At 54.7% G+C, this 22,695-nt stretch overlaps 7 protein-coding genes across 7 annotated transcripts in view; 2 read left to right on the top strand and 5 right to left on the bottom strand.

The window, feature by feature from the left end:
- Positions 1-1,831: 1,831 nt before the first annotated feature.
- On the bottom strand, positions 1,832-4,597 carry CHGG_06058 (uncharacterized protein; the record flags this gene model as incomplete). Its single annotated transcript, XM_001222152.1, has 4 exons — positions 1,832-3,062; positions 3,303-3,643; positions 3,893-4,408; positions 4,538-4,597. 4 exons carry the CDS (start codon positions 4,595-4,597, stop codon positions 1,832-1,834), a joined length of 2,148 nt encoding a protein of 715 aa, XP_001222153.1.
- A 2,765-nt stretch (positions 4,598-7,362) lies between these two features.
- CHGG_06057 (uncharacterized protein) lies at positions 7,363-8,277 on the bottom strand (the record flags this gene model as incomplete). The annotated part of the gene is made up of 2 exons (XM_001222151.1): positions 7,363-7,503; positions 7,888-8,277. 2 exons carry the CDS (start codon positions 8,275-8,277, stop codon positions 7,363-7,365), a joined length of 531 nt encoding a protein of 176 aa, XP_001222152.1.
- Positions 8,278-8,690: 413 nt separating this feature from the next.
- Positions 8,691-9,834, top strand: CHGG_06056 (uncharacterized protein; the record flags this gene model as incomplete). The annotated part of the gene is made up of 2 exons (XM_001222150.1): positions 8,691-9,759; positions 9,815-9,834. 2 exons carry the CDS (start codon positions 8,691-8,693, stop codon positions 9,832-9,834), a joined length of 1,089 nt encoding a protein of 362 aa, XP_001222151.1.
- Positions 9,835-11,864: 2,030 nt separating this feature from the next.
- Positions 11,865-12,650, bottom strand: CHGG_06055 (uncharacterized protein; the record flags this gene model as incomplete). Its single annotated transcript, XM_001222149.1, has 2 exons — positions 11,865-12,338; positions 12,393-12,650. The coding sequence occupies 2 exons, from the start codon at positions 12,648-12,650 to the stop codon at positions 11,865-11,867; spliced, it is 732 nt and encodes a 243-aa protein (XP_001222150.1).
- A 1,676-nt stretch (positions 12,651-14,326) lies between these two features.
- Positions 14,327-15,799, bottom strand: CHGG_06054 (uncharacterized protein; the record flags this gene model as incomplete). The annotated part of the gene is made up of 1 exon (XM_001222148.1): positions 14,327-15,799. One exon carries the CDS (start codon positions 15,797-15,799, stop codon positions 14,327-14,329), a length of 1,473 nt encoding a protein of 490 aa, XP_001222149.1.
- A 1,747-nt stretch (positions 15,800-17,546) lies between these two features.
- Positions 17,547-18,521, bottom strand: CHGG_06053 (uncharacterized protein; the record flags this gene model as incomplete). The annotated part of the gene is made up of 1 exon (XM_001222147.1): positions 17,547-18,521. The coding sequence occupies one exon, from the start codon at positions 18,519-18,521 to the stop codon at positions 17,547-17,549; it is 975 nt and encodes a 324-aa protein (XP_001222148.1).
- A 711-nt stretch (positions 18,522-19,232) lies between these two features.
- CHGG_06052 (uncharacterized protein) overlaps positions 19,233-22,695 on the top strand; it is a gene marked incomplete at both ends in the record, with an annotated part of 5,048 nt that continues 1,585 nt past the window's right edge. Inside the window, 4 exons of the mRNA XM_001222146.1 lie at positions 19,233-19,329; positions 19,469-19,642; positions 19,757-21,886; positions 22,021-22,348. Coding sequence (XP_001222147.1) covers positions 19,233-19,329; positions 19,469-19,642; positions 19,757-21,886; positions 22,021-22,348 — 2,729 coding nt within the window. The remainder of the gene's footprint in view (positions 19,330-19,468; positions 19,643-19,756; positions 21,887-22,020; positions 22,349-22,695) is intronic.

Below are 22,695 nucleotides of genomic sequence, written 5' to 3'. Positions count from 1 at the left end.
TTGTCGGTAAATAAGAGGGCTGAGGGGGTCATCGTCGGCTATCCTCCTGTTTAATACCCTCTGTCGAGTAGTACTTTGTTGACTAGCTCTCTGTGTTCCACCGAGCCTGCCAGACCAGTTCGACCACATCCTTGGTATTCGACCCCTTAACCTTCCCCCCGATCTTCCATTTGTAGTTAACCCACTGAGCCACTGGACACTGGAGCGGCTAGTTCAGTGGGCGTGGGACTCTGCGGAGCTCCTGACGGGGCCTCCGGCCTCGGGTTTTCCTCCTCTTGTTGAACCTTCGGTAGACCTTATTGCAGGCCTCAGTAATTAGATGCCCCGTGGTTATTCTCTCAGCCTCCGGCCCAGCCCCTGATTGTAGGGCCTGCTTCTGTAGCCGGCCCTCGAAGTCGGCCAGCCGCTTGTTGAGATATAGGTCTAGCGGTGGCACCCAGGCCTCTGTTTCTAAGCACCGAGTAGGAGCTGACTTGTATGCCCCTACTACTATTCGAAGGCTCCTGTTCTGAGCTTTTGACAAGACCTTTGCAGGCCCCTTCGGCCCTGTAGCTCTTGGAGCTGTTGGTTGGTGGAAGCTGGAGGCTCCGTAAGCTATGGCACTGCGGATGCACTTTACGTAGACCTCCCGAGCCCTGGATAGGCTCGGGCCCCACGTCTTTGCTGCAATCCTCGATAAGGCGAAATCTTGGGTTTTGAGTTTCCGTTCCACAGCTTGTTGGTGCGCCCTTCCATGACAGCTTCCAGTCCAGCCAGACTCCTTAGAAACCGAGCCGATTCCTACTGGGCTTAACCTGTGCTTGTAGCCACTGGCCCCTGGGTGGGCCAGGGCCCACCGGGGTTCTCCCACTGTCTCCTGACCTTTGTTGAAGTGAATTAATTTCGCACTTTTGGAGGTGCGAACGCCATCCCCCGGGTTACCAGGCCCACTTGCAAGCAGGGTCTTCCAAGGCTTTTTTCCAGTTGCTTGTGTATTGGGCCTCTGGGTTCTTTCCAAAGGCCAGTAGGTTTGTGTCGTCTGCGAACCCTACTATGCTAACCAGTGGATGGGCTGTTTTCAGGGCCTGATATAGGGAGGCAATGTAGAGGATAAATAGGATCGGGGGATAGTGGTGAGCCCTGGGGGACTCCCGCTATGACTGGGATGTCCTCTGTTTTCTGGCCGTCGAAGTGGAGGATCGCAACTCTGTTACTTAACCACGCCTTCACCCACAGAACCACCCACTGTGGGTAACCCTGTAGCCGAAGAGTGGCTAGTAGCCGGGTATGGTTGACGGTGTCGAATGCCCCTGAGATATCCAACTGTAGAAGGGAGGCGGTTGCTTTCTGCCGCCAGGCCTCCTGGACTTGGGCTACGACTAGCCGAATCGCTACCTCTGTTGACCTGTGCTCTCGGTTTCCCATCTGCTCCGCTGGTAGTAGGCCGTAGGCCTCTGCAGCACTAGTAATCCTCTCTGCTACCAGTGCTTCTATGACCTTCCCAACTGTAGGTAGGAGGGCTATAGGCCTGTAACCTCCTGGAGTTCGGTAGGTACTCGGCTCTTTTCCGGGCTTTTGTAGGACAACTGTTTTGGCTCTCTTGAATATTTCTGGAAACCATCCGATCCGGAAACACGCCTCCGTGAGAACCGCTAGCACCCTGAACAGTGGGCGCCCGCAGGCCTTAAGAAGGCCTATAGGTAAGTGGTCCTCGCCTGGAGCCTTCCAAGGACTAATCTTCGAAAGGACTGCCCTAACATCACCCACTGTAACCTTTTCCTCTATATTGAACTTCGGAACCCACTGTTCTAGCAGGTCCGGGTCCTCTATATCAGAAAGGTCAGCTTCTGGGTTAGGGTAGAACCGGCGTGCTAAGGCCTCCGCCTTCTCCTTGTGGGTGGAGAGGTCCTGGCCTCCTGGGGGGCCCTGTGAGAGCGGGTAGTTTCGGGGGATCTGGGGGGGCGAAGCTTCTGCAACGGGCCCAGCGTTCTAGGCTCCATAGCAGGTCGGTTTTGTGGGTGGCTTTCTGCATTGTTGTCCTCCAGGTCTTCGTTTTCTCTTTGTTGATGGTGGCCGCGAGGGCCCGTAGACCTTGGTTAAGTCTTTCTTTGTTGTGCTCCGACGGGGCTGCCTTGCACTCCCTTTCGGCTCTCCTTGCCTCTCCCTGGGCCTCCTGGACCTCCACTGACCACCACGGCGAGCCGTGGCCTCTGTTGGCCTTCTTCCGAGGGGTGGCCACTTCAGCTATCCTCTGTAGCTCCTCGACCAACCAGTTGAATGCTTCTTTTAAACCCTCCTGCTCCCTGACTTGTGCCCGGAGGCCCTGTGGCCCTGGGTCCTCTAGGCCTATTTTCTCTGGTAGGAGGGCCGCCTCGGCCTCCACCCTACGCCTGTCCATCATCTTCCAGTTCCAACCCCCTGGCTGGGTTTGTTGTGGTAGGGGGCCTCCGATGTCAGCTTCCAAAATCTGTGGGTAGTGGTCTGACTTCCCCCTGTATTCCAGGCCGTAGTAGGTCGTTTGTAGACCCACTGATGCCCAGAAGTGGTCTATTGTCGAAGTGCGGCCTCGCTGGGCCCCCTGCGGTGCCCTGGTTATAGTGCCTGCTGGAGTTCGAAGATCGAGATCCCACTGTAGTGCCAACTCTAGGAGAGCCTCGGCCTTCCTTTCGTACCGGCCAAACCGGTCCCATTGCGGATAGTGTAGGTTAAAGTCCCCCGCTAATACTACTGAGTAGGCTGGGGCCGGCCGACTTAGGAGGGTTTGTAGGAGGGTTTTATCCTCAAGGGGGTTATAGATAGACCAGAGTTCTAGTCCACTGTTCCCGAGCCCTGGGAACCATACCTTACAATGTTCCTCTGAAGTCTCATATTCCCACTGTCCTGTGTCGAACTTTCGGCTGACGAATATAGCCGCTCGCCCACTTGCTTTATGAACTAGGTGGTATTTCGAGCCTCTGGGACAGTAGGTTGACTTGGTTTGTTGGTTGATCCATGGCTCCTGAATAGCCATTAGGTCGTACTGCGCTTCTTCTAGCAGGGCCTCGAGTGCCTGCTTGTTTCCTTCGGTGTTCCACAGCAGGACTCTAATTTTCATTAGTTTCCATAGTTGCGTCTTCAGCTGGTTGGGCCTGTTCGGCCGGCTGGGTAGGCTGGGTAGGCTGGGTGGGCTGAGTGGGCTGGGTGGGCTGGATAGCTCCGAATATCCCCCCCCGAACCAAGGCTAATCCGGCTTTGGGAGGGGTCCCTTTCCAGCCACTGAAATCAACGTTGGCCGGCCTCTGCCCAACCGTGGCCTTTTTGCCCCGACTCTCAGAAATCCATACTCCTCCTCCTGTGGTCGGGCCTTCTCGTAGGTGAATGCTGATCTTGGTGCTGTTATAGGCTCCGCAGCTGCTGTCCGAGCTGGCTCGAACACCCTTGGTCGGTATTGGTATGCCTCTCTCGCCTCCTTCTTGGCCCTGGCCCTTCCCGGGCACTCCTTGGCCCAGCCCGGGTGCCTTCCTCCGCAGCAGGGGCACTTACAGGGCACCTGACCCTGCTGGGTAGGGCAGAGGGCCTCCCCGGCCCTCCCGCCCTCCCCATGGGCCCCCGTACCACACCTCCCACACAGGGCCTCTTTCTGGCAAAACCTCTGTATGTGGCCCCATTTCCAACACTTGAAGCACTGTTTCGGTTCCAGCATTGCCCAGTAGGGCTCGCAGTCGAGTAGCTAAGCGTTCCAGATTATCCCCTGGTCACAGGCCTTCCGAGCCTCCTCTTGGTCTCTAAGGGCAACTAGTACCGTCGCCCTGGTAAACCCTGGGTTGGTTGGGACTCTGAACTTGACCTTGTCCACTGACCAAAGGGCCTAGTTCTCCCCCGAACACCTCCTCCCGTAGTACCCTGTAGGTCGGCCCTTCCTCAGGCCCTTCACCAGCACTGCGTAAGTTCTGCCAGCCTCTTTAGCCTGCTCCCCGAAGGCTTGTTGAATCCTACTGGGTGTTGGTTGGAAATGCCAGCTTTTGGTGTTCGAGTCGTTGAACGTTACCACTGTGTCCCCGCTAGGGAGCTTCCGGGCTGCAATAGCTCCCTGCTTGGTTGAAGGCTTGGATTGATGGCCTGCGATGATCTTCGACTGGGGACCTTTGTGCAAGGTCGTGCTGACACGTTGGCTCCCCGCACTAGTAGCTCCCGGTCGGCCCTCTGGGGGATGATTTTCGTAGGTTGAGCTTGCAAGCCTTGCCCGGGCCCTGCGGCCACTGCAGCCCACGAGCGGCCCTGTGTCGCACTTCGGTTGGGTCCCACGGCAGCCTAGGACCGCTCTCCGGTAACTACTTTCTGTAGGTGGGCTGCCGTAAGCCCTCCCAGGCTTTCCTTCGAGTGGTGGTGCCCCTGTTTCTGACTTGCAAATAGGTCGCTTAGGTCCTTTGCGAGGCCCCGGGCCTCTCCTCTGTTCTCGATAGGTACTAGATTTACCAAGCCGTTCAACAGGCCTCTGAAATGCTCTGCCTTAGGTAGTCTCGGGGGGGGTTAGGCGCTGTGGAGGGCCATGCAGAGGGCCCTGCGAGAGGACCTCTACCAGGGGGCCCTCTATGGGGGGCCCCTCCGACGGGGCCGATGGCGGTTGGCCTGCCCACATCAGGGGCTTCGTCTTGCTGGCTTCAGGGGCTTCGTTCCGTTGGCTGGCCGGGTAACGGGGCCAAGGCTCTTAGTGGCTTAGCGGTCGAAAATTTTGGACGCGGTCGACGCGGTCGGCACCCGCGGGTACCCTCCTAACCGTAGCACTCACTGCGGCCGCGCCACTGGTCGCGCACCGTTGCAAGCGGTATTGTTAGATAGGGTTTTTCGAGGGCTTTCGAATGCTGTCGGTTTCGTCGGTTTTGGCCCACTTTTCGTGAGGCGATCTCTCCTTTTTCTTCTTTAGGTACCTTATATTGTTTTGGTTTAATACTCTTTAAGAAGAGCGCCTTTACAAATCTAGCGATGGATGAAGGTGCTTGAAAGTCAGAAAAGACAGGCTTTGGAATAAGAAACCAATTTTTCTTTTCTCTTGTTTTGCTTTTCTTTTCTGTCAACATCAAGTTTATATTTACTTAGAAAGCATCGATCCCACAACTGCACGGCTCGCGAGGAGGATCCTCGACTGGCTGATGGACTCGGGGAGGCTGCCGATGTACAACTTAGCCAGGAGGCTCGAGCTGGAAGCGGCGGCCTAACAACAATCCCCCCCCCCCCCCTCTTTTTCGGAGGCCAGGAGGCCTCCTCCCTTTGTATTCTTAGGCTCACACACACGTATTTTCCTTAATAGTCGGTATGGGCTTTTCATCCGGCCCGCGAGGGCACGGTTTTCCTGTACACTAAATAGCTGAGGGTCCGGCACGCCTTAGGGCATAGCGGAGTATGAATAATAATAATTTTCAGGTAGCTACCCTTGTTGTGTGTCGAAGGGCCAACGATGTGTCCCACGCGGTTTCGAAAGCTCCATCCTCCTCTATTTACACGTTCTCGCAAGACATCCCACCTACACCGCCTATCCTGGCAGCTATTCTTGTGTTCACACAGGAATTCTGCAATTTTGTTCCCGGTGACCGTATATGCCGCCTTGTTTGTCGGGACGTCCGGTTAGTCTCGCCGTGCGGAAGAAAAAGGGGTCAATACCTACATTCGAAGCACGTGAGGTCCTCCCGCCCACAAGTTTCAGCCCCATGTCCCCATATGCCACCTGCAATGTGTCTGTCAAAATTGACCTAAATACCTCTTAAGCAAACAGCAGAAGGGAATTGTCGTTGACACATACAGTTGTAGCATATGCATTCCCGACGCCGAAAAAATGCCCTATTGTGGGGCATTGACCGCCGGTAGCCCTGAACATGAAACCATCAGCGACGAAGGATGTACACAAGCTGCACACAGGGCACCCTACTTTGGACACACGATGGTCAGACTGGTTCCTATCGTGCTGACGCCGACTGATGTGGTGGATCTCCTGCAAGATATATTCGCTCAGCCACAGAAACCACCGAACGCAGCGCGATAGTAATTCACGTTGACCAGTTCCATTTCCAGCTCTCTCACCTGGTCACGAGCCTTCGATCCATCTGAAAGCACCCTCGACGTCGAAGCTTCGATTGTTTGCTTTATTTGTGTGACGAACCTATCTCTGGACCCGTCCTGTTAGGGTTCAGCTTTGGTTGAAGGTAATCTCTCAAGGGTGCTTAGGTTCGGTGCAGCCAAAGGGTGCACAACAAAGACTTGTCTCAACAGCAGGCTCTCGAGCTTGTAGTGAACTGTAGTTGTGATTGCTAACTGGAGAACTCCCAGAGCTCTCCAGAACGAGTGACTATATACTAGTTATCTTAGTGTGCTCAAAGTGCTCAAAGACCTGTCGTTGAGCATTCTGAGCACGGGTTGCTTCGAGTGCTCATAGCTCCCTGGTTGAGCAGAATGAGCACTTGCTCATTCTCTTGGCATGGACCTTCATGAGCAATGGGACCGCTGTCTCATTGGCCGTGTAATCATCCTCAATGATTGGTTCGGGATACTGCCAGCGTCCCCCGCCGCCCGGCTGCAGGCGGCCATAACCGTGACATACATAAATGCCTTCTGGTGTCAACGCGGTTTGTGTCAGAATACGGGATTCACTCGTCCAATCAGGCAATCAAGTATGGTTGTTTCAGCGCTTGTTGCGATGCTCCTCTCATTGTTGTTCGTTCGTGTCTTGCCTGGATCACGACATGTGGGTCCCGTCCGGGTTTTACCCGTCGAGATGAGGGGTGGTGGTTAAGCTGAACATGCCCCGTTTACTTCATATCCGAAGCCTCCACCCCGATATTCTGACAGTTTGGACCACCTGTGGGAGGTAACTAACCAATCATCAATCGCTGTCCAATGCATGTGCCCCGCTCTTAGACATAACGATTTGATCCGGATGTAGTTAGCGGGCTAAGGCCCTATAGGCCCAGTGCCTCCGGGCGAAATAAATTCCATCCATCCGTGATACAAGAATCCTGATACAGTAAAATGGAGGGCCCAGGGTTAGGGTTTGGACCCCCTGGGTGGGCACTTGGGTGCCCCGCAGTTAGATTAGATAAGGAAGCATCGCGTGCAGCCTGCAGTGGAATTACTTCCACGGCAGCCATCGCGACACTTCCTTTGAATATATCAGCCTTTACCACCTTTTCCGCAATTCTCAATTTATTAAAGATACGTCCTGTATCAATCCGTATCCCCACTTCAACCCCGCCGAAAGCTCAGCCGAAACACCATTCAACTCAAGCCTCCTCACAAATCAAATAAGACCCCCTATTTTATTTGGTTGGCTTGGCACGCCCCAATATTTTATTTATTTATTTGGCTAGGTTGCATATTTATTTGGATATATAAGCCAAATACCCATACATAACTCTAACCCTGAACCACACCCCGTTTTTCAGGGGCGAGCATTTGCATGCACCCACACCCGCACTCGCACCCGCACCCAGGCTGGGTGATACGGGACACTGCATCGATTGCAAATAGTAGAAAAAAGGTCGAAGAAAGAGTTATCTTTTTTAAAGGTGCAAAGCGCCTCACAGACTATTTGCAGAGGACCAAAGTGGGGCGGCCTGGCACGGACTATCTCTAAGTAACTTCATCACACAATGGGGATTATTGCATCACTGGGCCAGGCCTGGGCTGGGAACTGGCTGAATCGTACAAAAATGCATTAAAATTCAGAACTGGCCAAATATATTTTTGGCCCATTTAGGCAATTGCCGGCCTGCACCGCCCGCGCGCCCGCGCATCCATCCACCGGCCTGCATGCCCAGGACATCAAGATCACCGCCCACGAAAACCACCGCTTCAGACCTCTCTCTTTCCCACCCAATTCTTCAAGCTTTGGAGCATGTTGATTGAGTCTGCGTGAAGCGAATGTCGTTGGATGCCTACGCAGTGCTTGGCGCGACTGAACAGTCGCTCGCACTCTGATGACATGGCCGGGATGGAGAGATAATCGAATGCCATTGTAGAAAGCCGTGGATACTGTGAAATATTGGCCTTCCACCACGCCAGAGGCTCATCTACCTGCTTGGGCCGCTCAGAGAGGTATTGGTCAACCTCATTGTGATCCTCTATGTCGTCATAATAGTTGGAGCCGAGGAGGAAGCTGTTGCGCCCGGGACGGTCCTGGTGCTCTGGATTGTCGGTCTCGAACGCAGCATCTTGATGGAAATACTGGCTCTTGAAATACTGCTTGAATGCGTCGATCCAACTGTCCATCTGAGCCGGCTTCAAGTTCAACTCCATCCACCTTCTTCTGTGCCCTGGGTGTAAGATCATTGCGAACCAGTATGCGTGCGAATCGCCGAGGAAGGCGATGTACTCGTCGAGCTTCGTGACGGCTGATGCGATGCCCGCTTCAAGTGGATGTACGGTGATGGTATCATCCAGGGCAGGTGGGAAGACGGTCTCGACGGTGTAGTCTGGGGTTAGGGTTATATATGTGTGTGGAACCCATTAATCTTGGCAAATAAGTCAAATAAGCCAAATAAAGCTTGGCAAATGTGGCGCTTTATTTGCCAAATATAGGGCCGTATTTGGTTTGGCTTATTTGCCAAGTATTTTATTTGGTTGCGAAATATTTGATTTGTGAGGAGCCTTGATTCAACTTACTACAATACATTACCCTCAAAGCTTACATAGCTGTAAGCTCCATCCACTCGAATATACCTTTAAGTATCCTCTCAGATACAATGGTGGGACTTCTTCAGCTTCCTAACGAGCTGCTCGCTGTGATATTTGGCGGCCTAGACGCCCAAGGCTTCTCTGCCCTCCGGTTGACGTCGAAATACGCCAAATTGGCTACGTTGCCAGCTTTCATCAGCCGGTACTTCCAGATCCGCTACATAGTGCTCTCAAGGCTCAGCCTCGAGAACCTTGCGGAGATTGCACGACATCCAGACTTTGGCCCTGCTGTGAGAACACTAGAACTCTGTACGGATCATTTCGTGGAGTTCCCAGATATATGCGATCATATTGCAAGGCATGAAGGCGACATATCACTGGCCATACAAGAAGGTCGATACCCTCCCGCAGCTTCAATGGGCAGCATAGATGATACATACTCATCCGGCGAGGAGGAGAACCAAAGCATTGGAGAGGAAGGTGGGGGTACCGATGAAGGGAGTCTCTCGTCTCAGGACTCGTATGAGGCGCCTTTGGATAAGGCGGCTTATACGTCACTGTGGGAAGAGCAGCAACACATAATCATGTCCGGCCTTGCGCAGGCCTACATCACGCAGGCGCTGATTTCTCTTACCAACATTGAGGCTGTCGTCATTAGCAACATGCACCGGCCCTGGGGTGCACTAGCGCATGGCCGACAAACAGGTCGACCGCCAACGAACGTCCTAAACGATTACGAGGAGGTTCCGTTTTTGGGCCAAGTCCTTCGCATTACCCTTACAGCTGTTGCTACGAGTGGTGCCGCTCTTAGCAGCCTTGACATCACAGCTGGCCTCCCTAGGGAGGCGATTGGGCCAGACATTCTCAGACCCTCGGAGTCACATTTCCAATATTATAAGAACCTCCCTCCAAGCCTTACGGAGCTCACACTAAATGTATCCGCTGAGGCAACGAGGGGCGCCGAGGACCGATGGGCAGATGATCTATCAGCATTTCTCGGGGTGTTTCCACAACTCACACAACTGAATCTGGTCATCTCACCCGTCAGCTTCCGCCCACAGATTGACCGGTTAAAACAGCTCGCACCAAAACTTCAACTACCGAATCTACAATGCCTAGGACTCTATAAGGCATATTGTAGCCTACTGGATCTTGCAATTTTCATCGGGAGGCACAAAGCAACACTCCAAAGCGTTACTTTGGTCCGAGTAGGAGTTTCGGGTGGAATTGGCCACTGGAGATCTTTGTTCGCTCTGTTTCGTGATCATCTCCCAAGGCTTGAGTTATCCATAAAACTATGCACTGCAGGGGGGCTTGCTTTATTGTATCGAGCGGAAGACAAAAACGGAGAGGAACTTGAAGATTGTTTTGATGTCGGGGGCAGTCACGAAGCCTGGACGACGGCAATCCAGATGATAAAGACAGGATAGATGTGACTAGCTGGCCCGTGGGTAGGTTCGGTGATGCCAGAATCTGGTGGGTTGGAGTCCCACTTGGATGGGTTATGCTAGAACCGTTATGCTAGAACCGTCCATGCCCCGTTCTAGCAACACGATAAAGCTATCTCTTTCTTTCCTGTAGCTTAGCTCTCTCTCTCTTTCTCTCTTCATTCGAAGCAATCTAGTCCATTCGCGCCTCGCCTTGTGCACCACTTCAACGCCAACGCGTGACCTGTTACAATAGATGCATTGTTAGGGTCGCCTGGCTATTTAAAAATTGAGAGTCTCTTGCCAGCGGCACTATTTCCCTTGCAAAGGACGGATGGATGGATGGATGGATGGATGGACTTCATTTCGCCCGTAGGTGCTGTCGGGTGTGGTGGGTTAGGTGGTTAATTGGCCTATAGTTCGTTCGTGTCGAGTCGGCTTGTGGCCATTGCGAATCGCTGCTTGCGTGGACGGCTGCCATACTAGGAGTCCAGTCCTCTTTATCCGATAGCAATTTCCCCATAAATAGGAGGAAGTATTGCTTCTCTGAGTATCTATATATTCGAGTATCTCTGTTCGATATACCGTCCATTTTCTATATCGGAATAGGAAGAATACCCTGTCTCTTTTGCTTACCTACATATGTATCGGTCTGACAGGGCTACTCCGACTCAGTGGAGGTAACCGTTGAGTCTTGCTATACCTGTTCTGAGCTGAGCAAGTTCGGCAACCTCCTTTCGTGATAGATGATGGCATAGCACTTGGGTGTATTTGCCTGGTAGAGCCGCGTCGACTCGCTTGGAACGAGCTCCGACTTTGTCTGGCAGGTGATTACTGCTTCCTCTCCTGGGGAATGTTCGGGGAATGGCCGCTTGGAAACGCGGTTCTGAAGCGGGTTACAGTGGACGGTGCGCCGGCTACTTTCATGTTGCATGCAGTTCACCTGGGACCCATGTGCAAACCAGAGGATGATCGGACACCGGGGAACAGAGGATCGGGGCAACATTCCCTCAGCCAAGAGCCGCCACCCAGCGAGACACAAGAGCAAAGGGTCCACGAAGAACGAGGACAAGCCGACTTCAACTTCGAGGAGGGCGAGATACACGGTAGCGGACGACGCAAAGATCCATCAGCTGAATGAGGAGGGGTCTTTCTTGGATCGCGATCGCCAAGCATTTCCCAGGCTGAAGTGCCGGGGCCATTGAGGTGAGGTACCACACCAAGCTCAAAACCGCCGACCCCTCGCACTCTCGGGCGGTCTCCCCAGTGGTTGACGACAACGGCGGGGAAGAAGAGTGGGAGGTAGAAAAGATTTGTAGCGACAGGAGGTTGGATGACGGCGGCCTAGAGCTGCTTGTGAAGTGGAGAGGTGGAGAGGAGACATGGGAGCCTTATGAAAACGCGGCGGTGACGGAGGCGCTTGACGAGTATGAGCGCCTTCACGGCCGGGTTGGAGTAGATATTCTGTGAGATTTTGTGAGTCCTACAGTTCACGGCGTCCTCTACTAGCCTAAACGTCTAAGATTTCCTGTGCTCGTCCACGTAAGGGCATGAATTGTATGGACTCTGTGTCTGTGCACGTGAGAGATTCGCGCTTGCCCGCAGTCCGACTCCGTTACTCGACCGCATTCCTATCTCTACCCCCTCCCTTTCCCCGCCGCCCAATTCCTTGACTGCAACGAACACCACAGCAAGCGCCACGACCTTCCTAGCCCGCGGCGCCCACTGGATCCCCCCAGCCCACACCGGCTCCCTATATCTCCTCGCCGCCGCGGCCGTCCGCCAGTCCGACAAGCTCGCCGTGGGACCAATGAATCATAGATCAAGGTTAGAGTGGAGCGGAGTCCAGATACACTCGTCAACATCCTTGTAGATATCTGCCTCGGTGGGATCGTCCTCTTCGTCGCAGGGCGGCCAACCCTCCTCCACGTCCTCGTCATCAAACGGGTTATCGATACACTGAGCCCGAATCTGTTTCCATGTCATATCCGGCAAGTCACGCCGAATATCGGATTCGATGAACGGCGAGTCCTTTTTCTCCTCATAGTTGACACCAGAGCCCCGCTTCACGATGACCATCGGTTCTTTCTTTTGCTCGTCGCCAGTCATCAGTTCGGGGTCTGCGGGGAACACGTCCGCTCGCAAGTCCTGGCCATGGTAAGGTTTCTGTTCGAACGTTACCCTTCTGCTTGGGTCAACGATCGAACCGTACAGGGCTGGCTCCTTGGCTCGGTAGACTGTCACAGAAGGGTTCGAGGTTATGCCGTCGCGACCTTCAATGACGGTTTGCTAGTGCTTTGGTTGGGACTTCCTCCAGCATCTGGGTTGAGCCCCCCAGTCGACCATCGGGTGGGAGATGTTGTGTTCCGACGGGAACCCGAGCATTGCTGAGCTAAAGCAGATATAGCGCAGGGTTTTCCATCCGTTGCCGTCCTTGATGAGACCGCCGAGTGTATCGTAATTGACCTGAAACCCATGGCCGCCGAGGACTGTGAGTCGGTCGAGCTGCAGGCCTGGAAGAAGCTTGAGAACAGAGGCAAGGCGATAATAGACGTCGTCATCGAGGTAGCTGAGCATGAGAGTATCGCCGCTAACTCTCATGTGGCGTAACTTTGAGACAGTCTCGTCGAGCATTGCTTTAATGTTCTCAAAGCAAAATAGGACGCGGCGTAGCCAGGATTCGCCAATCTCGAGCTGCACTCGTCGACACGTGCGGAGCAGAGCAAGGCCGTTCGGCTCGGGCTTGATCTTGACCCTACCAATGCGGCCGGTCGTCCTCTCTCCGAAAGTGAATCTCGTGGAATAGAAGAGCTGAGTCTAGATATGGTCTCGAATTTCCTGCGGAAGTCTCTGGAAGAGCAAGCTTCCTGTTTGCGGATCAACTTTGGTGGTCTGTTCCGGGTCCTTGCTGCCCTGCGGCTTAGGTTTTTTTTTTTTTCCTTCTTGCGTTTTTTCTTCGCCATAGTGATGGTAACGCTGTAGTACCTGTCGTGTCTACCAAAGGGCTAGATTGTTCACAATCCCTTCCACGTGAATTTGTCAGAGGGACAGGCACGACAATAAGGAGGTTGGTGATAGTGCACTGGTTGGTTGTTGGTTAGCTCTAAGAGGCCGCAGCTCCGAGAGCCGTAGGCAGGCAGTGCAAGGGGCGGGGTAAGGTGCAATCTGCTGTCCAATGACCGATCGCTGGGCAGCTAAGCTGCCAAATCAAACGAGACGATCCACGTGCCAGAGCGCGAGGTCGGCAGGGGAACTTCTGTTTATTTCATCTGTTCCTTCTACCGCTCGGGCGAGTTTCTGCAGCGGGGATAGGTATAGAAGGTGGAAGCAAGTAATGGCACAATTATGCTGTTGGGGTACTTGGGGCGATGACAATCATCTAATTACCTCACATGCTCATCTCACTTACCTTCAATGTTTTGCAAGCTTCACAACTCGGCTTGTGCGTGTTTCTGAAATTAACCACAAACTCCACTAGCTGCATCTCGATAGCAAAAGGTCAAAGACTAGGCGCTGGCTTCACATCATCCTCGTATATCTTGACGCATCTCTCCTGAAAGCTACCAGGATGGACCCAGGTCGCAATAACTAGCGCAGTCGCAAACCTTGAACCTAACCGTCAGAAAACTGGAGATACCGGGTCTTTCCTCCCTTCAGCATTCGCCCTCTGCTTTCATAATCCTACGACTTATCACCACTAGCACCTAACCCTCCACAAAGAACCTGCACTCACGCAGCGATAGGTATTGTCCACAGCATCGCGTCCACCCCCCCCCTTTTTGCCGTCATGGCCTGCCCAACCCTCTATAACCCCCCACACAATGCTTTGGTGGGCTCGAAGCATTGCTCCCGGGGTACATCGTGACGGAAGCCCCGACGCAGCTCACTCTCGTGCGTGGCTCGCGCCCCATGCTGCGGTGGCAGTGGGTAATTTGCCGAAAGGAAAGTTGGAAGTAAATATAGATAGAGAGGTATATTAATGACTGAACGGCAAATGGGACTCGATGTAAGGAGGGGTGTGGTAACATCTGCCGTCTTCATCTTGAGCACAACAAGTCTACCTTACGTGGCACCTGAGAGGTGGTAGGGTAGGTCATTATCTTCAAAATGGATAGAGTTTGGGGACGTAAATGGTAGTCGAGATTGTTAGGGCGTCCCCGCGTCCCGGCAAGTTTCCTATACTTGTTCATACCAGAAGCCAAGCCGGTTGGGAACATTTACCTCCCAGCCTGTGGACTGCCGACGTACTATCGCCGTTGGAACACTCCGCCCGTCCCCTATCGCCGCTCCCGGACCGCCTGAAGAAGATCCTCAAACGCCCGGGTATCCCCCCGTTCCGTCTCCTTTGCCCGATTGAGAGGGTTTTGGAGCGAGTATCTTCCGCGTTGCGCAACCTCCTCCATCGGGCAGACGGCGGGATCGTTGTTGCCAAAGTTCATGTCACCAGTGTATTCCCCTGTGGAGATCCACGGGCTCGGACAAAGTCCCGCATCAAAGACGATGTATCGAGACGCCGACATATTCGCGCCCATCTCCTCTCGACGGTCGAAGGTGTTGTGCCAGTGGTGATGCACACAGCCGAACTCCCGGAGGTTGGGGAGGCCCTCGCGAATGCCGTCGTACACCGTCTCCCACGTGCCCGAGAAGGCGAAGATTTTGGAGCCGTAGAAGCCGAACGAGCCCTCGGGGTACTCATGCCAGTCGTGGGTCGGTACACGCCACTCGTTAAATTGGCTGTCCAAGACGCGCAGGTAGGAAACGACAAAGCACCTGTCGAGCCGCAAAGTCTGGAGGGACTTTTGGGCCAGGACCCAGTCGAACTGATCGTGGTGTCCGATGACGAACTCGCCCAGGGTCAAGGTCCTGAGATTGGGGAACACGAGACCCTTGCCGTCAAAGTAGGCGGGGATGACACCCCAGCACTCCCTAAAGGTCAGGGTCAAGGACGTGAGCTGATGAGCCAGAGGAGGCAGGAGTTCATTTTGAAGGTACGGTTCGAACGTCTGGCGCTCGATGCGGTCGAGGTCATAGTCGGGCCCATGTTCGTTGTACTCGTGGGTAATGAACAGGTGTAGCTCGTTGAGATCTTTGATGACATCCTTATAGAGGTCGGATGAGGCGAAATCTGAGATTGCGACGTTTTGTAGGTTCTTGAGAGTCAGAGATCGAATCGTGCTGGTCCTACTCGCGTTGGCGCGTCGTTTCTGTATGGCTCCAAACACAGTCTTGAGCGTCTGTAGCCGGTGAGAAATCGACTCGACTCCCTCATCGTCTCCCCACCACCCCACTTCTCTAGGACCTAGGCACTTTTCGGAGAACCAGATCTGCACCGACTTGAGATTCGGTAGCTGAGCAATGCTGGCCACGGCGACGTCAAACGGACTGTCCTCCTCATTGTCCTCCGTCACCCAGTCCTCCGCATCGCTCACCGGGTCCTCGTCCATGTCCAGCGCATCTGGATGGCTCTGAATGACAACGTCCTGGACAAGCGGTTGGATTGTCTCGCTGTTGACGGCGTGGGTCCACGGTATGTCTTGCCGGGACCGCACTTCCTCGTTTGGCGCATAATCCAAGACCAAGGTCCGGAACAGGTGTCTTGTTGCGAATTCGTGCCACTGCCGGCAGACAAGGCGGGCGTTGCGGAGGTGCCCGTGGTTGATGGGGGATTCGGGGTCATCGTCGTGTTCGTACTCGAAAAGCTGGCCAAGGACAAGATTCAAGATCTCGGGTGGGATGTCTCTGATACTCATTGCGGGGGAATCGGGGATTGTTATTGAGAACCTAGGGATGAAAGGGTGTGTGGTTGGGTGAGTTCATGAGCTAATGTGATTTATGAGTTTATGTGGTGGAGCGGAAAAGAAAATCAATCCGGCACACTTTTGGTGTTCTTTTATCATCGCATCAAGCCCCCTTTTCCCCTCCCCCTATTTCTCGAGGCAGAAGATTGCGGCGACAGGCAGCAGAGGCTGAGGTGGGGCTGCCTGTGAGCGCTCGGACCAAGGAACCGACTTAGGCAGCCATGGCCCAAAACTCGGTGATACTAGTAGTGTGTTCACTGTTCCCGGCCGGGGCTAGTGGTGTTTGTCCGAAACCTGAGGAATCTAGACTCGGCTGAGTTGCATTGTGGATGGTTGGCAAATTCTTGATTTGGTCCCAGTCAGATTTGGGATCTGAACGTTTGTCCGTACAATCACAAAACGGGACGATTTTGGCTAAAAGAAATTGGGACTCCTCAATGGATGGTAGGCGGCCTGATGTTATGGCCCGGCAAAGGTCCAGTTATCATCAAGTTATCATCAATTATCCTGTCCGGAGGACAATATTGCGGCCAAACTCCCAGAAATTACTATGAGAAATTGCGCGAAAAATACAAAAAAAAACCCCGAAAAATTAATGCGATCTGGCAACTGGTCGAAAGCACCCCGCTCCCCACTTTTCTGCAAACCCCACTTTTCTGCAAACCGCGCTTTGAGACGCGTAAATTGGCTGCAGTGTCCGTGTTTGCCCGTGTCCATCTTTGTGTTGCCCTGTAACTTTGTTTGTTTTGTTTACTCTCTTCCGAATCCAACTTTTTCTGCCCAATATGGAGGTCAACGGAGAATCGTCGGCCAGCGAATTTTCGGAGTAGGAAGCGATGCGACTGCGTAGGTAAAGTGCAAGTAGAGCGCCTGGCGACGATGTGGAAAGATGAGCGCGCGATGCTGCATGTGGCGCCATGGACTTGTATTCTGGAAAAAATCATCCAGCCACATAAGGTACCTATCACGCTTGGCATTGGCACCAATGAGGCCGTCCCCTCCTAACTCCGGAAGGAACGGCTTGTGTGCCAGGTGGACACGGCCGAGAAGCGATAAGGAAGGACCCGCGTAAACAGCAGATTCTCAACTGGATCTGCACCGGACAGCACAGAATCCAAAACGACTACGTCAAGCCGCCCCTTGGTAGCGAGCAAAGCGTGCAATTTAATCATGATGACAACGATTGTGATACCGACTCCACGGAGCAGGAAACATCGTCCACCATCAGCTCAGCGTCCCTCCCGGACCGACTGGTCGGCGCCGACGACGATCTGCCGGCCATCAACCGCGTCTTTCGCGACGGTCGGGCGACGTACGGTGGACGCGCTTTGTCACGGATGTGCCAACGGGCGGAACCACAGGCCAATCGCTGAACAAACCAATCAGGGAACCCACATGAGAGGCTCAGTGAGCTCAGTTGGAGGGTACAACTGAGCACACTGAGCACCTTTGCAGGAGCCAGACAATCATGACCCAGGAATGGGACAAATATCTCAGTGAGCTCAGTTGGAGGGTACAACTGAGCACACTGAGCACACAGGACTCAGATAGGTATATAGTCACTCGTTCTGGAGAGCTCTGGGAGTTCTCCAGTTAGCAATCACAACTACAGTTCGCTACAAGCTCGTGAAGCCTACTGTTGAGACAAGTCTTTGTTGTGCACCCTTTGGCTGCACCGAACCTAAGCACCCTTGAGAGATTACCTTCGACCGAAGCTGAACCCTAACAGGACAGGGTCCTGAAGTAGGTTCGTCACAACTGGGTATGGTTGGTCAAAAGGGGGAAGCATGTGCTCCGCGACGTCCAGCTCGGCTTTCGACAAGATACTGGCAGGTTTGTTGCAAACGTCCCGGACCACCTCGAAACCGTCCGCGGTTGTTGGTTGGTATTCAGTACTGAGGTTGTCAAGCTGGAACCCTCGATGGAATCCACACTTCGCATGCTGGGTGGGTTTATGAGGGAAGTAAACGGCGACCGCGACAAGTGTGTTGTGGCGATGCCAGGGGTTACGAACCATCCATGGCTGAAGGGTTGGAGGGGTTGTGAGTGACTTCTGCCGTGGGGCAAAGTTGGTCGGTTGGGGCAGCGGCTGTATATGCCAGTGGTACACTACGGTTGGACGACTCACCAGGGGCCAAGGTGGGAGCCGCATCAATTGCCGCGGCGTGTATGCCGTTCCATCTGCTGCCAGATAACAAGCTGGTATGTAAGACGCGGCTGCGTAAAGTGTGGCGCTGCGAGACACGGTAGGGTAAGAGAAGCTAGTGTAGGGTGTCGCGGTAAGAGGCGGAATGGACGCGGTATACGCGCGGGCGTCATCTGCGGGACGAGCGGCCACCGCATGTGTAGGTGTCGATTCTGTCGCTACCGGCATTAGGAAGGGAGTGGTGTCGTATGCCGTGGTATCGTATACCCGGGAGTCGCCGTACTCGATGGTATCAGCCGCCTCGTTTTCAGACGAACGGGGCCGAAGGCCCGGGTGGCCCAGGCTTATATTCGGGAGCCGAAAGAGGCCTTGCAACACTGGCTTTTCTTCGTAGTATTTCTCTCCACAAGAACAAGGTAGGCAGCAGGTCCTCCAAGCCAGGGCCGAGCCATGGAATCCGACCTTGCAGATGTCGAGACCCTTCTTGCATTTCTGGCACTTGGAAGCATATTTTAGTTGGTTTCCCATCCGGTGACCACACCTGTTGCAAGAGCTCTTGCGTCCCGACTCGGCTGGAATTCCGTTTTTGGGGGGTAATTAGAAAATACCGGCAAACGTCGGTAGCCAACAGGAGAGGAGGATAGCCCGAGGAGAAACGCTGTTAGAGTGAGCACACTGCCACAGGGCAAGAGGCCGTCAGCGAGACACAGCTTCTAATGCTTTATGGCCTTGGATCTTGCGTCCGAAGGGATGTGAAAAGGGGTTGGCGTTTTGCTACGAAGCTCGCCGACCAGGCTGGGCAAATACAAATACAGACAGCGGCAACGACAGCACTTTCTGCCCCTACGCCACCCGCCATGCTAGTCATACCAGCCGGGCCCTGTTGATGCCCGATATACTCTTATGCTTCTGCTGGTGCTCCGGCGTGTGCCCAGAACGGAGCCTTTCCGCCCCTGCATTGTGAAGTAACCTCCGAGATGAGTTCCACATGGCATAGTAGTCGATAGGACTGTAGGTCGCTACCTGACCTGAACCCCTTGCGTCCCAGTTCTGTAACAAGTTACCAAGAAGGCAGACCGGGCTCTCAACATTGTCCCATCGTATTCCCGGGGCATCAGGCGGAGGTTCTATCCATACAACCAATAGAACTGACGTGATTTGGTATATAGGTACCTCACTTTTCCATCCCCTTAAGTCAATCCTTCTCCCCTAGCCCCCCTGCGTAGCCCCGACAACTTCATGACTCCCCTCGGTGCCCCGACGTATTTGCAAGCTACCAAATATCCCTTGTGGGACACCATGGAGAGCCGCCTAGACACTGCCAATGTCATTCTGTGTTAGGTCGGCATACTTGCTGCGGTAAGTTCTCGATTTGGTTTCGGCCACTGGTTGTTCTGTTTTCTCTTGGAACCTGAGGCTTTCGGCATCTTTCGCGACATGGAGTGTCCCATCTATCTACCTTCCTGTCTACTTAGGTACCTTCCTTCAAGCGTTACTATCCAGCGCCAACGCTGTTATGGAGCCGCCGGTTCTCGCTTACCCCCACATTGGGCTGCATGCATTCACGCTAGTAAGGCACCCGTGCGGCGATGTTGTAGTCATGCTTGGTCCGACTCTCGTTCTGGCATCAGCCGCCAAGTTAAATACATGTACGTAAAAGGTGCTTCGTCCACGCTGCCTGCCCTTGTTTCTGTTAATTTGGCTCCCAGATAACTAGTGTTTATGTTATACAACGAATTGCCTCATACATGAGGTTTCGACAGCAACATCACCTAACATGAACGCTATGGCGATTCAATCCGAGACGCCGAACAAACTTCCTACGGATGGCGACGGCAGCCCGCTATCCTGGTTCCAGCAGCGGCTCTGGGTCCACCAGGAACGAAACCCAGACGACACTAGCTATAACCTCCCCTTCGTGCTGCTTCTCCGGGGCAACCTTAACGTCTTCGCGCTCGAGCAGAGCCTGAGCGCCATCGCAACCCGCCATGAGAGCCTACGGACCTACTACGACCTGGCAGGGGATGGTGAGCCGCTGCAGTTCGTCGCGCCCCCTGGGCACGTGCCTTTACCGGCTGTGTCTGTCGACCGGCTCCAGCTGCTGGAGGCCCTCGACCGGTTCCTGGAACACCGCTTCGACCTGCGCCGGGGGCCCATCTTCATCGCCCGCCTGTTGCGGTTATCCAGCGCTCAGCACCTTTTGCTCTTCAACGTGCACCATATTGCGGCGGATGCGTGGTCTCTCAAGGCCATCCTGCGCAGGGAGCTGCACAGCGCGTACGGAGCATTCTGCCAGGGGCAGAAGCCCGTGTTGCCCTTGTTGACGGTCCAGTACCGAGATTATGCGCAAGAACAGCGAGCCTCGCATATGTCCGCGCATCTCGACTACTGGAGCGAAACCCTCAAGGGCTACGAAGACAGCCTGGAACTACCGTCAACGTTTCCACGGCAGCGCAAGTCCGGCACCACGAGCGGGACCTTCGTGTACCACTACCCGCGCGAATTTTCCCGGGAGCTCGAGCGTCTGTCCCGCGAAAACGGCTGCACCATGTTCATGTGCTTGCTCGCGGGGCTGACTGTCATCATCAGCCGCTATGCCGACAAGGACGACCTCTGCATCGGAACCACGACGGCCAATCGGCCAGATGTCGCACTCGAGCCGCTGATCGGTTTCTTCGTCAACATCCTGCCACTGCGGATGCGCGTTGACGAACGGAGCACCGTCGCCGAGTTGCTAGACGCTGTGCGCTCCCAGGTGCTGCACGCCTTCGAACATCCGGTGCCATTCGAACGAATTCTCCAAGCTACCAATGTGGCACAACGCGGCAGCGGGAATCCGCTGGTCCCCATCATCATGAGACATCAAAACTTTCCAGAGGCGTCGCTCGGCGCTGCCCTGCCGGACAAGGTGACGTTCCATGCCTACCCGGAGCCGGACGAGGCCGATGAGGAGGTGCTCGAAGTGCTGGCTCGGGACCGTACTGCGGCCCGGTGTGAGATCGAGCTGTCATATTCCGGAGGCGTGGAGGGGCTGGCTGTCGAGGTTATGTTTGCTGCCGACTTGTATGACCGCGCGGCCGTCGAGCGCCTGCTCAGCCAGCACCAGATCGCCTTGGAGGGCATGTTCCACGACGCTACGCAGCGTGTGTTTGAGTTGCCGCTGCTACGCGACCGTGATGTCGACGAGATATTGGAGTGGAGTGACCGCGCTGTGATGGTTGAGGTCCCGACGGCGTCGTTTGTGGAAAGGTTTGACGAGCAGGTACAGCAGGTGCCGGATGCGGTGGCCTGCTGGGACCGGCATGGGGCGTGGAGTTACCTCGACATCGCCCGGCGGACACATAGCGTCGCGCACGCTCTTGCAGCCCGTGGCATCGAACCTGGGGACCTTGTCGCGGTGTGCCTTCCTCGGGGCGGGGACCTACTCGCGACGCTACTTGGCGTCTGGCGCACGGGAGCCGCCTACGTGCCGCTCGACCCGGCATATCCCACAGCCTACACCCGGCAGATCATTGAGGATGCGGCTCCGGGAACCGTTGTTTGTAATGCGAAGAATCAGGCCTTGCCTGATGTCGATGACTCGCGGTATTTACGGCTGGAACAGATCACGGGTACGACAAATGCGTATAAAGGGCAGCCCATACAACTGAACACCCTCGCGTACGTCATGTACACGTCAGGATCTACTGGCAAGCCCAAGGGCGTCCGCGTGCCTCACCGCCAACTCAACAACTGGTTGCTGTCTTTGGAGACAAGCCTACCGTTCCAGCCTGGTGAAGTCGTGGCCCAGAAGACGACGTCGGTCTTTGCGGCCGGAGTCAAGGAGATGTTCGCGGGGTTGCTCAACGGTATTCCGCAGGTGACTATCGACGACGGAACCCTCCGCGATATGGGTAGCCTTCGTCGACACCTTGGCCAAGCACCACATCACCCGCCTCAACATCCTCCCATCCCACCTCGCAACCCTCATGGACCACCTGAACTCAACCGGGCAAACAATTCCCCACCCTCAAAATCTGCACCACAGCCGGCGAGCCACTCTCCAAAACCACCGTCCTCACCTTCCGCACCACCTTCCCCACCGCCCGCCTCCTCAACAACTACGGCTGCACCGAAACCAACGACATCAGCTACTACGACACCGCCACCCTCCCCCCGACCCTCGACTTCGTCCCCCTCGGCCACCCGATCACCAACACCAAGCTCTACATCCTCGACCACCACCACCGCCTCGTCCCCCCCGGCGTCCCCGGCACCCTGCACATCTCCTCCGCCAGCCTCCCCGACGGCTACCACCACCACCACACCAACAACCCACCCCGACCTTCCTCACGAACCCTCGCCACTTCCTCCTCGTGTGGGATCAATTTCAGGGCAAGAAGCTCCTGACGAAATACCCGATATGCCCCGGTACCCTTATCATGGTTATGCAACCTGCGCGGATTCGGGCAGGGGCGCGCACTTCTGGGGGAGTCGATTAATCTCCGTTGCTTCAAGCTCTCTACCTAATGTCCCGGGCCGATCTCACCGACGGGGGTGTGCACGCAGTCAACGAAGATGTGGCGACCCTTCGTCCATCTGGAACTCTTCTCCGTCTCATATAGCTAATGGTCAAGGGGAAAAATTCTCCTAATTTCCTTCTTCAAGACCCTTCAACCGAAGGTCTCAACGAACTAGCATCAAAGGTGGATTGCTCGGATTC

Source organism: Chaetomium globosum, genomic scaffold, assembly GCF_000143365.1.
Source record: "Chaetomium globosum CBS 148.51 scaffold_3 genomic scaffold, whole genome shotgun sequence".
NCBI lineage: Eukaryota > Fungi > Ascomycota > Sordariomycetes > Sordariales > Chaetomiaceae > Chaetomium > Chaetomium globosum.
This window is presented reverse-complemented; position numbering and strand designations above follow the sequence as displayed.